The sequence below is a fragment of the Pelophylax lessonae genome, assembly GCF_965119305.1.
Source record: "Pelophylax lessonae genome assembly, chromosome: 3".
Lineage (NCBI taxonomy): Eukaryota > Metazoa > Chordata > Amphibia > Anura > Ranidae > Pelophylax > Pelophylax lessonae.
Genome location: NC_138770.1, coordinates 487388506 through 487402614, shown reverse-complemented (window position 1 = coordinate 487402614; position 14109 = coordinate 487388506). Strand labels below are relative to the sequence as shown.

Genomic DNA, 14109 nt, shown 5'->3' with positions numbered 1-14109 from the left:
TGCCTCTTCCATGCCCATTCATGCCACATTAGCGCCCCATCCGTGCCTAATCTGTGCCCACCCATACCACCTCAGTGCTTATCTGTGGCTCATCCATACCACATCTGTGCCACATCCATGCCACATTAGTGCTCATCGGTGCCACATCCATGCAACGGCAGTGCTCATCAAGGCCACGTCAGTGCTCATCCGTGCCACATCCATGCCACATCAGTGCTCATCTGTGCCACATCCATACCACGTCAGTGCTCATCCATGCCACATCCATGCCACGTCAGTGCTCATCCATGCCACATCAGTGCTCATATGTGCCACATCCATGCCTCTGTGCCCACCCATGCCACCTCAGTGCTTATCTGTGTCTCATCCATGCCACATTAATGCTCATCCATGCCACGTCAGTGCTCATCTGTGCCACATCCATGCCACGTCAGTGCTCATCCGTGCCACATCCATGCCATGTCAGTGCTCATCCATGCCACATCAGTGCTCATCCGTGCCACATCCATGCCGCGTCAGTGCTCATCCATGCCTCATGTATGCCATGTCAGTGCTCATCCGTGCCACATCCATGCAACATCAGTGCTCATCCGTGCCACATCAGTGCTCATCTGTGCCACATCTATGCCACATCAGTGCTTATCAGTGCCTCACAAAATTTTAATGGGAAGTCATAAAATGACGGTTCTCCCTGTATGTTGAGCCTCTGTATGTGGTTAGGCTGTGTAAAAGTCTCACATGTGGTATCGCCATACTCAGGAGAAGTAGCAGAATGTATTTTGGGGTGTCATTTTTGCTATGCATATGCTATGTGTTAGAAATATCTTATAAATGGACAACTTTGGGTAAAAAGAAATGCGTTTTCATTTTCTTTCCACATTTTCCAAAAACTTGTGGAAAAAAATTACATGTTCAAAAGATGCATTATGCCTCCTAGATTATGTGTTCGCTTTCCAAAATGGGGTCATTTTGTAGGTGTTTCCATTGTCCTGATGCTCCAGGGCCTTCAAAAGCGTGATCGGTTGTCAGGAATGTATGTGTAATTTTTGCTGCTCCTTAAACACCTGGGGTGCTACTTGGATGTTGGGCCTCTGTATGTGGCCAGGCTCTGTAAAAGTCACACATGTGGTATTGCCATACTCAGGAGGAGTAGCAGAATGTATTTTGGGGTGTAGTTGCAAATATGCCTATACAGTGTGAGAGAAATAACTTGGTAATATGACCATTTTGTGAAAAAAAGAAAAAAAATCTTCATTTTGCAAAGAATTGTGGGAAAAAATTACAACTTCAAAAAACTCACCATGCCTCTTACTAAATACCTTGGAATTTCTGGTTTCCAAAAAGGGGTCATTTGGGGGGTATTTGTACTTTCCTGGCTTGTTAGGGTCTCAAGAAATGAGAAATTAGGCCATCCGTACATCAGGTGTAATCAATTTTCAATGATTGGCACCATAGCATGTAGACTCTATTACCATCACAAAGACAAAATAATATATACTTATTTGGATTATTTTTACCAAAGATATGTAGCAGTATAACTTTTGGCCAAAATTTATGAAGTAAAATTACTAAAATTTGCAAAATTTTAAAACCGAAAAGAAGAAAAATGCATTTATTTACAAAATTGTCGTTCTTTTTTAATTTTTAGCGCAAATAATAAAAAAAACCCATAGATTATTAAATACCGCCAAAAGAAAGCTCTATTTGTGTGAAAAAAAAAGAACGAAAATTTCATATGGATACAGTGTTGCATGACTGAGTAATTGTCATTCAAAATGTGAGAGTACTGAAAGCTGAAAATTGGTCTGGTTAGGAAGCGGGTTTAAGTGCCCAGTGGGTACGTGGTTAATACCATTTTAAAGTGGTTCTAAACACAGAAGGTTTTTTTTTTATCTTAATGCATTCTATACATTACGATAAAAAAAGTCTGTGTGCAGCTGCCCCCTCAGCCCCCCTAACTTGCCTGAGCCCCATCTCGGTCCAGCGATGTTGCACGAATGACTTGGCTGTCGGGGACTCTCCCTCCTGCTCTTGTCAATCAAAGTCAATGAGCCATTAAGGAGAGAGAGGGGGCAGGTCCGAGCTGCAGCTCTGTGTCTGATTGGCTCGGCTCAGGTGCCCCTAAGGCAAGCTGCTTGCTGTGGGGGCAGGAGGGAGGGGCTAGGAGCGCTGGCGGGGTACCCGAGAAGAGGAGGATCTGGGCTGCTCTGTGCAATTTCACTAGAAAATATTTGTTATTTAAAAAAAAAAAGACTTTCACTATCACCTTAATGAGCTTTTCTTTGATAGCGAACACCAGTATTATCAGATTCTAAGTATCTCACTTCTATGAATAGAATAAGGGATACGTTGACATCAACACATACGGTGTCACTAAACCCACATCAGAAAAAAAATATGATCGAAAAATGCTGTACTACATGCTGTTCATACTCTGTTACTATGATATTCCTTTTCTGTATTCTGAAAAAAAACCTGGCTGATTCTGCTGCTCTCTATCTCCACCTTCTGCCCAATTCAGCTAGGGATTTTGCAGCTGTGGTGGCAACTCTGCACATGCTCTGTTTTCAGTGATTTTCTATGCTGAACATTTCCTCCCTATCACATCTGAGCAGCCCATGTGACTATAGAATCACATGTGGGCAAATAAACAGTGGTAAATGACAGCCCACTCTCTCCCTCCTCCTCCATGCCCACTAACCAGCTAAACACAATGGGGGCAGGATATTACATTTAGATTAATGGTGGCTTCACCTCCCTCGTATTCGAAGACACAGGCTGCAGAGGCGTAACACAGCAAAAGAAAAACCATACAAACTCCATACCTGTAGTGCTTGTTGAGGAAACAAAACCTGGGTCCCTAGTATAGTGAGATACCAATGACCTTTATCGATTCTGTTTTTTTCCTTATAGATACATCACTGCTCAGACTGACACAGAAGTAGAGTCAGAAGATGAGCCAGGAGTGCCAAATATCAAAGCAGAAAAAAGTAAAATTATAAAAGAGGAAGCTGAACTACTTTGTCTCCTCCTGAAAGCAGATGCTAACCATAATGGCTCTGTATCTGAGAAAGAGGAAGGATTCAGGATGATGCTCAACAAGCAGGATAAGGTACCTCTTTTACCGCACAACTCTCTGGTAGCAAATTTCACACTTGTCCTTATAGTGTGCATTTTCCCAATTATAATACATGTGCAGACAGAATTGTGTATGTGTGTGTGTGTATATATATATATATATATATATATATATATATATATATATATACAGTGCCTTGCAAAAGTATTCGGCCCCCTTGAACTTTTTGACCTTTTGCCACATTTCAGGCTTCAAACATAAAGATATAAAACTGTAATTTTTTGTGAAGAATCAACAAGTGGGACACAATCATGAAGTGGAACGAAATTTATTGGATATTTGAAACTTTATTAACCAATAAAACATTTAAAAATTGGCGTGCACAATTATTCAGCCCCTTTACTTTCAGTGCAGGAAACTCTCTCCAGAAGTTCAGTGAGGATCTCTGAATGATCCAATGTTGACCTAAATGACTAATGATGATAAATAGAATCCACCTGTGTGTAATCAAGTCTCCGTTTAAATGCACCTGCACTGTGATAGTCTCAGAGGTCCGTTTAAAGCGCAGAGAGCTTAATGAAGAACAAGGAACATACCAGGCAGGTCCGAGATACTGTTGTGGAGAAGTTTAAAGCCGGATTTGGATAGAAAAAGATTTCCCAAGCTTTAAACATCCCAAGGAGCACTGTGCAAACGATAATATTGAAATGGAAGGAGTATCAGACCACTACAAACCTACGAAGACCTGGCCGTCCCTCTAAACTTTCAGCTCGTACAAGTAGAAGACTGATCAGAGATGCAGCCATGAGGCCCATGATCACTCTGGATTAACTGCAGAGATCTACAGCTGAGGTGGGAGACTCTGTCCATAGGACAACAATCAGTCGTATATTGCACAAATCTGGCCTTTATGGAAGAGTGGCAAGAAGAAAGCCATTTCTTAAAGATATCCATAAAAAGTGTCGTTTAAAGTTTGCCACAAGCCACCTGGGAGACACACCAAACATGTGGAAGAAGGTGCTCTGGTCAGATGAAACCAAAATCGAACTTTTTGGCAACAATGCAAAACGTTATGTTTGGCATAAAAGCAACACAGCTCATCACCCTGAACACACCATCCCCACTGTCAAACATGGTGGTGGCAGCATCATGGTTTGGGCCCGCTTTTCTTCAGCAGGGACAGGGAAGATGGTTAAAATTGATGGGAAGATGGATGGAGCCACATACAGGACCATTCTGGAAGAAAACCTGATGGAGTCTGCAAAAGACCTGAGACTGGGACGGAGATTTGTCTTCCAACAAGACAATGATCCAAAACATAAAGCAAAATCTACAATGGAATGGTTCACAAATAAACATATTCAGGTGTTAGAATGGCCAAGTCAAAGTCCAGACCTGAATCCAATCGAGAATCTGTGGAAAGAACTGAAAACTGCTGTTCACAAACGCTCTCCATCCAACCTCACTGAGCTCGAGCTGTTTTGCAAGGAGGAATGGGCAAAAATTTCAGTCTCTCAATGTGCAAAACTGATAGAGACATACCCCAAGCGACTTACAGCTGTAATCACAGCAAAAGGTGGCGCTACAAAGTATTAACTTAAGGGGGGCTGAATAATTTTGCACGCCCAATTTTTCAGTTTTTTATTTGTTAAAAAGGTTTGAAATATCTAATAAATTTCGTTCCACTTCATGATTGTGTCCCACTTGTTGTTGATTCTTCACAAAAAATTACAGTTGTATATTTTATGTTTGAAGCCTGAAATGTGGCAAAAGGTCAAAAAGTTCAAGGGGGCCGAATACTTTCGCAAGGCACTGTATATATATATATGTATGTATAGATATATATATATATATATTATATATTTCTTTTCTTATACACAATCATGGCCAAAAACATTGACACCCCTGCAATTCTGTCAGATAATGCGACCCTTTGCCCAGAAAATTGTTGCAATTACAAATGTTTAGGCATTCCCATGTTTATTTCTTTTGTTTGTATTGGCATGACACAACAAAGTTACATAGTTACATAGTTTGTGAGGTTGAAAAAAGTCATCAGTCCATCCAGTTCAACCTATGATGTGTGCATGTGTTTGTTGTTAACCATACATTGTATACCCCTGTATGTTGTGGTCTTTAAGGTGCCCATCTAATAGTTTTTTTGAAACTATCGATGCTCCCTGCTGATACGACTGTTTGCGGAAGAGAATTCCACATCCTTACTTCTCTTACAGTGAAGAACCCTCTACGTATTTTAAGGTTAAACCGCCTTTCCTCTAGTTTTAGTGAGTGGCCACGTGTCTTATTGTATTCCCTTTCTCTGAATAGTTTGTTTCTTATGCTAGGGTCACCAGTAGAGTATTTGTACATTGATATCATACCCCCCTCAATCGTCTCTTCTCCAGAGAGAATAAGTTCAGTGCTTGTAGTCTTTCCTCATAGCTGATGCCCTCCATTCCCCTAATTATTTTTGTTGTCCTTCTCTGGACTCTCTCCAGTTCCAGCACATCCTTCCTGAGGACCGGTGCCCAGAACTGGACAGCATACTCTAGATGTGGCCGAACCAGAGTCTTGTAGAGAGGGAGAATAATCTCTTTTTCTCTTACGCCCTCTGACAGTCCCCACCCACTCATACAGTCTGCACTTCTGGGTATTGGTCTTATCCACAGGAGTAAGCTAGGCAGAAGATTTTGTTAGAAAACATTCAAAAAACCTTTGTATAGACACACCTACAGGGGGCTGTCCCTCTGGTCCAATACCCCCAGCTAGCAGCATTCCCAAATCAGTTTGTCTCTGCCTAGCATAGGAGTAGGCTGGCTTTTCTCTGGCTGGGGCTGCAGTCACAGCCTTCTTTCTTCTTCTTATTTTTTCTCTCTGAGAAAGTGATTTTTCTTTACTATGATAGTTTTTTATTTGTTCCTGCGCTTAGTTAGTCGGACTTTGGAAGACTACAGAGTTTGTGGGCTGGGAATCGCACTGGTTGTCCTAGAGCCTTATGGAATCCCAGCCTGCCATTGAGCGTTAGCAGAATATGTGTATGCCCAGGGCTCGCAAACGACCATGTCCCTGTCCTCAGGGACAAGCCTGCGAAGTGGCTACTTCGTTGGGATGTCTCAACTGCGGTATGCCACGTGTTGCTAGTGTCCCTTTCGGCTGACGGAACCACCACCCTGAGTGGGAGGCTTCCTGTCGCAGAGCAGTACCCACGCTTCGCTGGACCGGTGAGTACCAGGCTACCCCTCTGTCTATGACATTGTCTGTCGGGGTGTGTATGTGGGCCATCTGTTTATGGGGATGGCAGTTCACATGGGTTCTGTAATGTCCCCATCATGTCTGTCAGTGCGGTCCCTGTGTGTCCCTTCCCGGTCCCTGCGGGGGCGCTGTGGTGGTTGTACCGCTGTATGGGGGGTTGCGGGGGTCCCTGATGTCCCTATGGTGCTTCGGCAACTATTTGGGGGTACAGACATGGTGTGTGGGGGCCGCATTTGGTGATTAACCGCGGGGCCGCCATTTTAGGTGTGGGCAGGCCTCATAGTGAGGGCAACAGCCATTTTCTGCAATACTGTTGGCGCTGATCGGGCGCCATCTTTAGTGTGGGCACTATGTTCTTTTTGTGAGCAGCGGCCATTTTTCCAGAGCTTCTCCATAGACTTGTATTGGCAACCATTTTCTTGTGGCTCAGGGCTGTGTTCTGCCTCTAGAGGCATGAGGTCACTTCCTTTCTTCTTACATGCAGATCGAGTAGCAGCGTGTGTGGCGAGTATAGCTCACTTTGGGGGGATTTTATTGTGTTTCCTGGCTGCATTGCTGCTAGCATTCATTCTTTTGCAGTTTCTTGTAGCACAGACTTAGTTCCTCATTGTGGTGCATTTTCAGTGGGAACCGCGGTAATCGCAGATTTAAAGGGCCAGCGCCATTTAAATTTGAGGTTGCTATTATGGAGTCCCAGGATAGCAAATTCCCCCAGCTCTGGTGGAGGGTTCAGGTACTCCTGAATCCTCTGCTATAGTCTCACTTACTGCTGCACTTGCGACTTTAGCATCAAAAGTGGATTTGTTGATGTCTGACCGGGCTTCTAAGAAAAGCCCCAGGCTTTCCCAGTCTTCTGATTCAGAGCCAGATATGGTTGCCACGGACAGTGTACCCCCTGAGGGGTCTCAGCTTTCGAAGCAATACCATTTGCACAGTTTCACACAAGATCTCTTCAAGCAGAGATTCTGACCAGGTGGGACAGGCATCCTCATTCCTTGGAAAGGAGGATCTCTCTGAGCCCCCAAGTCAGATCGGATCTTCTGTGGTGGCTCTAGTCTCCGTCCCTGAAGGAAGGCAAATCTTTTCATCCGTTGCTATGGACTGTGGTCACCAAGGACGCCAGCCTGTCGGGCTGGGGTGGCGTTCTGGGGAATTTGTCTGCCCAGGGCACTTGGTCGGAGGGGGAATCCTCCCTACCGATAAATGTCTTGGAACTGCAGGCAATCAGGCTCTGTTTGCTCCGTTGGTCGGATCGTCTTCAGGGCCGCCCAGTGCGTGTGCAGATGGACAACGCAACTGCGGTGGCTTACATCAATCACCAAGGGGGCACCAGGAGTGCCTGGGCGGCCAAGGAAGTGGCCGAGATTCTGTCTTTTCTGTCTTGGGCAGAGACACAGGTCCCGGTGATTTCAGCGGTTCACATTCCAGGTGTGGAGAACTGGCAGGCGGACTATCTGAGTTGCCAGACCCTGGACCAGGGGGAATGGTCCCTACACCCGGAGGTGTTTCAGATGCTGTGTGCGCGGTGGGGATCCCCGGATCTGGATCTGTTCGCGTCTCGGCTAAATAAGGTGGGAAGGTTCGTGGCAAGAACACGCGACCCTCTGGCGGACGCCTCGGACGCGTTGGTAGTGCCTTGGAATCGGTATCGCCTGATTTATGTCTTTCCCCCGATTCAGTTGTTGTCCAGGTTCCTTCGCAGGTTGGTCTCGGAACCGAGGTTGGTGATTCTAGTGGCCCCAGACTGGCCGCGCCGGTCTTGGTACGCGGACATCATGCAACTGGTCATCGAGCCTCCCTGGCGGCTCCCACTACGAGACAATCTTCTGTCTCGGGGGCCGATCTTCCCTCCTGCTTTACAGTCACTGGCTTTGACGTGGCTGTTAAAAGCCAGGTTGAGAGACAGGGGTCCCTCGTCAGCGGTCATTCCTACCTTACTCAAGGCTCAGAAGGCCTCGTCTGGTAAGATTTATTATCGTACCTGAAAGGCTTATTTCGCCTGGTGTGAATCGCAGGGGTTCCATCCCCGCTCCTTTTCGGTGGCGAGCGTTTTAGTTTTCCTGCAAACTGGTGTGGTGTAGCGTCTTGCGCTGACCACTATTAAGGGTCAGTTGTCTGCACTGGCCATTCTCTTCCAGCACCCCTTGGCGTCAAATTCCTTGATCCGCACCTTTATTCAAGGGGTGGGTCATCTGGCTCCCCCTAGGAGGGCACCCTTGCCTCCTTGGGACTTGAATTTGGTCCTGTCCGTTTTGCAACGTCCTCCCTTTGAGAACATCTGGGAGATTCATCTGCCTGCACTGTCACGGAAAGTCGCCTTTCTGGTGGCGATCACATCTGCTCGCAGAGTGTCAGAGTTGGCGGCCCTATCTTGCCACTCCCCCTACCTGGTTGTTCATAGGGATAAGGTGGTCTTGCGACCTCATCAGTCCTTCCTTCCGAAGGTGGTGTCAGATTTTCATCTCAACAAGGACATTGTCTTGCCTTCGCTGTGTGCGAAGCCTAAGCATCTTAAGGAGTTTGCCTTGCATTCCTTGGATGTGGTCCGGGCGATTCATCTACTGAATCCTTCAGAAAATCGGATTGTCTTTTTGTCCTTCCTGAGGGACCTCGGAAGGGTATGGCTGCGTCTGCAGCAACCATTTCCAAATGGATCAGACAGACGATTGTACAGGCCTATTCATTTAGGGATCAGGTTCCACCATTCCCTGTCATGGCGCAATCTACCAGAGCGGTTAGTGCGTCTTGGGCCTTCCTCCATCAGGCACCGCTGTCCCAGGTGTGCAAAGCGGCGACCTGGTCGTCTGTGCATACCTTTACAAAATTTTACAAACTTGATGTTCTGGCATCGGCAGATGCCTCTTTTGGCCGCAAAGTTCTGAGTGCGGCAGTGCCTTAGGGGAGACATGGCGGTTTTAGCCTGTCTCCTTCTGTTGGGGTTTTTTCCTCCTTGGTTATTTTGCTTTCCTGGGTTTGTTCGCTCCTGTTTAGCTTTCCTGTTACCCAGTATTTTACCTTTCTGGTTCAGAAAAGGTTCCTTTCTCTGGCCTGGGTGCTGCGTTGCCTTTTTGACGGTTACGTTTCCCACCCATCACATCTACACTGCTTTGGGGCGTCCCAGAAGTGCAGACTGTATGAGTGGGCGGCGACTGTCAGAGGACGTAAGAGCAAATAGAATTTTTATAAGAACTTACCGTAAAATTATTTTCTGAGTCCTCTGACAGTCGCTGCCCCCCGCCCATCTTTTGGGGTTCATGGATCTCTATACTGCTTGCTACCAAACATATTTGGGAATGCTGCTAGCTGGGGGTATTGGACCAGAGGGACAGCCCCCTGTAGCTGTGTCTATACAAACATTTTGTGAATGTTTTCTAACAAAATCTTCTGCCTAGCTTACTCCTGTGGATAAGACCCATACCCAGAAGTGCAGACTGTATGGGCGGCGACCGTCAGAGGACTCAGAGAGAAGAATTTTACGGTAAGTTCTTACAAAAATTATATTATTTCTGGAGTGAATACCCTTTTTTTTTTTCTTTTAATACATTTTTATTTGAATAAAAGAGAGTAACAAAACAATTTAAACATGTTACAGCCAAAGAAAGGGAAACACAAGATTCGTAAGTTGCCACGTAGCTCATCAAGAGCAAGATTGTCAAACAAGGCCAACCGGGCCATATGTTAGAGTAAAGGGAAAAAGAGTATCAATATACATACTGATCATGAAAATATCACAGAAAGGTCTAGGCTTTTGGGTTAATAACCGCAATGGGGCAAATAACAGCCTGGCCAAGCCCCCTAGTACCATTCTAGGAAGACGGTTAAAAACTAAGGCAATTAGGGAGAAAGGCCAGGAGTCTCCGATCAGTGGTATAAAATGCTAACCCCAATTCCCATCATGTAAACAAACACCAGTAAAGGAGGCAACCTCTTTTGCGTGGACTAATGTGAATAGTTAGAGTTACCCCAATGAAGACTTAAGGGTGGGTCAACAGGCCGGTATGTTTGTGAAAGTAAGAAAGAACAGGGGAGGAAGAGGAAAAACAAGAAAGAGGGGGAAAGAGATAACAGGTGAGCAGATGAACAGCCGGTCTCCAGGGATGAGTGTTAGTTCCACCTAAGTTAGGTTCACACCAGGGATTCCTGGGTCATAATCCATGTGATCTTATTTCTTATCTTTCTTATCTTCCGAGTGGAGACCATAGGTCGTTTCCAGGAACCCGCAATAGAGATCTTAGTTCCCAGTAAAATATAGCGTATCAACTTTTGGGTATGTTTCGGTACACCAGGGATGTGCGAGTTCAAGAGGGCTACGGAAGCTGTTTTAGGAATTCTGTGGTCAGTGACCTTGTAAATCATGTGAAAGATCCTATCCCAAGGAGCTACCCCTTAGTCGAGTACACTCCCACCAAACATGTAGCATAGAGCCCGTTAGCTGGCATCCTCTAAAACAGAGGGGTGAGGAGGAGGGGTACATTTTATGTAATCTAATAGGTACCAAGTACCATCGGGTTATAACCTTTAACCCGGCTTCCACTAAAGCCACACTTCGATCCCTTGAAAGGAGCGAAAGCACGCTCTACCCCATTCCTCCACATCCCACGATTCCGCCAGATCCGATTCCCAAGCCTTCATGAAAGGCAATTTGTCATGTTCGGAAACCAGTGACAGGTATATTAAAGAGATGCCCCCCTTCTGTTCCATGGAATTACAGCACCATACCTCATAATCTGTAAAGGAAAAGGGGGGAGTATCGTTTGTTGAGATGGATGTAAGGAAGTTAGTCCGCCTATATGTTTCGGATTTTGGCATTTTAAGCTTGTCAGTACAATGTTTTAAGGAGAAAGGACCTTTATTGGTGAAGAAGTGTCCTATACGATAGAGACCCTTGTCCAGCCACCACTGGAAAGCCTTGATATCTAGACCAGGAGGAAAGGTCGGGTTATTAAATATATGTGACAGCGGTCTCATTCTTGAAGTGAGGGAAGGAAACTGCTTAAGATTGTCCCATAAAGCGAAGGAGGACGATAGCACAAGGGAAAGAATAGGAGGTCTATTTTTGGGTGGGCTCCAGAGGAGAAAATCCAGGGTGTAAGAGGGAACTGCCTGTCTTTCTATGTGAACCCAGTCCGGTTTTTCATATTGTAAGTATACAATGGAAAGTTGAGCTAATCTAGCTACTTGGTAATATAGCCAAATATTAGGGACCCCTAGCCCCCCGCGTTTTCTTGGATTAAATAGAACCTTACGAGACAATCTATGCCCCTGGCGGCCCCAAATACATTTTATAACAGAATTTTGAAACTTCCGTAATGGGTCCCTGAGTAGGGGGATCGGTAATGCTCTGAACAGGTAGAGGAGTCTAGGGAGCAGATTCATCTTTATGGCATTAACTCTGCCCAGCCATGATAAGTGATAAAGTGACCAGCCGTGCAATTCCTTACCTAGGGTTTGGTAGATAGCTGTGAAGTTGGCTTTGTGCAGGTCCTCTATTTTAGCTGTTAGGTTAACCCCCAAATATTTAATATGCGCTTCACTCCAAGTAAAGTCAAAGGAGGACTGTAAACGTTGAGCCCCCCTACTGTTCACGGAGACATTTAATATAGAAGACTTTGTTAGGTTAACCTTAAGGCCAGATATTTTCGCGAATTTATCCGATACCGAACAGATGTTTGGGAGGGGAGTGGAGGGGGAGGTGACAAACACAAGCACATCATCTGCAAAGAATGCACACTTGTGTTTGTGGGGGCCGCATTGCACCCCCTTTATGTCAGGATTAGAACGGATTGCTAGGGCCAGTGTTTTTTATCGCAATTGCAAAAATAAGAGGCAACAGAGGGCAGCTCTGTCTTGTTCCTTTAGAAATCGGGGGAATGATTCTAAGTAGAAGCCCTGATATATGATTTTTGCTTCGTGGGAAGAATAGAGAGCCTTAATTATTCCCCAAAAATTTGCCCCAAAGCCCCAACGCTCCAGAATAGCGAATAGATACAGCCATTCGACCAAATCTAATGCCTTTTGGAGGTCTATTGAAAGAAGAATGCCTTCCTGGGGTCCACTGCCGTCCCACCCGGATTGAAGGATAGAGATAATGTCAATGGCCCGTCTCACTTGGTCTGGACCTTGCCTCCCATGGATAAACCCTACTTGATCCTTATGAATATAGTGATTAATGAAAGACGCTAACCTATTGGCTAGTATTTTCAAGTCCTTATTTATTAGTGAGATTGGTCTATAATTACTGACCTCTCGTGGGTCCTTCTCCCATTTTGGAATGACCGAAATAAAAGCCAAGTTGCTTTGCTTGTCAATGGGGTTGCCCCCCTTGAGAGCATTGTAGAACCTTGCCAAATAGGGAGAAAGCAGCTCCGAGAACGTTTTATAATATATATTAGAGAAGCCATCCGGGCCAGGAGCAGAACCCACTTTGAGATCCTTGATCACCATTTTGATTTCTGCTTCCGTGAATTTAGCTTCCAGAATATCCCTGTGGTGTGTGGAGATGCTTGGGATGGGTAAGTCCCGTAGGAACTCTTGCATACTAGAGTCCTTCCCTGACATGTCAGATACATAGAGCTTTTCAAAGTTTGTGGAGAACTACTTCATAATGCGTTGTGGGTTCTGGGTTTTGCATCCACCCCGGATCTAGTCAAAGCCAGATTAAGTTTAGCCCTGGCTTCATCTAGGGCTCTCGAGGATGCCAAAGTGGGGTTCTGTTTGTGACGGGCACTGAGGGTTGCAAACTCCTTTTCTAAGCGATCCAATTGAGCACATCTGTCTCGTTTTATGTTGGAGGCTATTTGGATCAGTTTTCCCCGAATTGTCGTTTTATGGGCCGCCCAAAGAGTTTCCGGTGAGATCCCAACCAAGTCGTTCAGGGAAAAGTATCCTGAGATTGCGCATTCAATCTCGGTTACTCTGCAGGGTTCGCTAAGTATAGATTAATTTAGTCTCCATTGAAAGGGTCCCTTGGGAGCGTGTGAGCGAGTTAGCCTAATGGTCACCATAGAGTGGTCTGACCAGACCACATCTTTGATGAAGGCCGAGGTCAGGGAAGGGAGTAACGCCTGTGACACCAACACGTGATCAATGCGTGCAAAAGTTTGGTGTGGGTGAGAAAAGTGTGTGTAATCTTTTAAGGTTGGATTCATTTCCCTCCAGATATCCACCAATCCTATTTGATTAATCAATTTAGCAATTTGCGGACTGCATTTAGGCGGTTTAATTATTCGGGAACCAGGCGGCTTAGATTTGTCTAGGCCATAATCAAAGGCTGTATTAGAATCCCCGCCAAAGACAATATGACCCTCTAGATGCGGTAGTAGCTTTTTGAACATATTGTGGAAGAATTGTGTTTGATTTTGATTAGGTGCATAGTATGAAACGAAGGATAACAATTGTTCATCAAGGGTGCCCTTAACCAATATGAATCTGCCCCCGGGATCCCTCAGTTCAGATTGAAGCGAAAATTTACAATATTTGGCGAAGAGAATAGCCACTCCGCGCTTTTTGTCCTCCGCGTTAGCCAAATAAAATGTGGGGTATTTAGCGTGTATAAATGGTGGATTATAAGATTTTGGAAAGTGAGTTTCCTGGAGTAGTAAAACCTCTATCCTTCTGTGGTGAAAGTCCTGAAGTGCCTTCCTCCGCTTCATGGGAGAGTTGAGTCCCTGCACATTGTGGGTAGCTATTCTGAGGTATGGGGCCGAACCTTTAGAATATGCCATGGGACAGATAAAGTGGGTGCATCTTGAAACACATGTCACTTACCCGTGTCTGGA

At 45.3% G+C, this 14109-nt stretch overlaps 1 protein-coding gene across 1 annotated transcript in view; it reads left to right on the top strand.

Annotated features, from left to right (window-relative positions):
• Positions 1-14109, top strand: part of RMDN2 (regulator of microtubule dynamics 2) — a 1203289-nt gene that overhangs the window by 181170 nt on the left and 1008010 nt on the right. The window contains exon 2 of the mRNA XM_082251346.1: positions 2914-3112. Within this exon, the coding sequence (XP_082107472.1) occupies positions 2914-3112 (199 nt within the window). The remainder of the gene's footprint in view (positions 1-2913; positions 3113-14109) is intronic.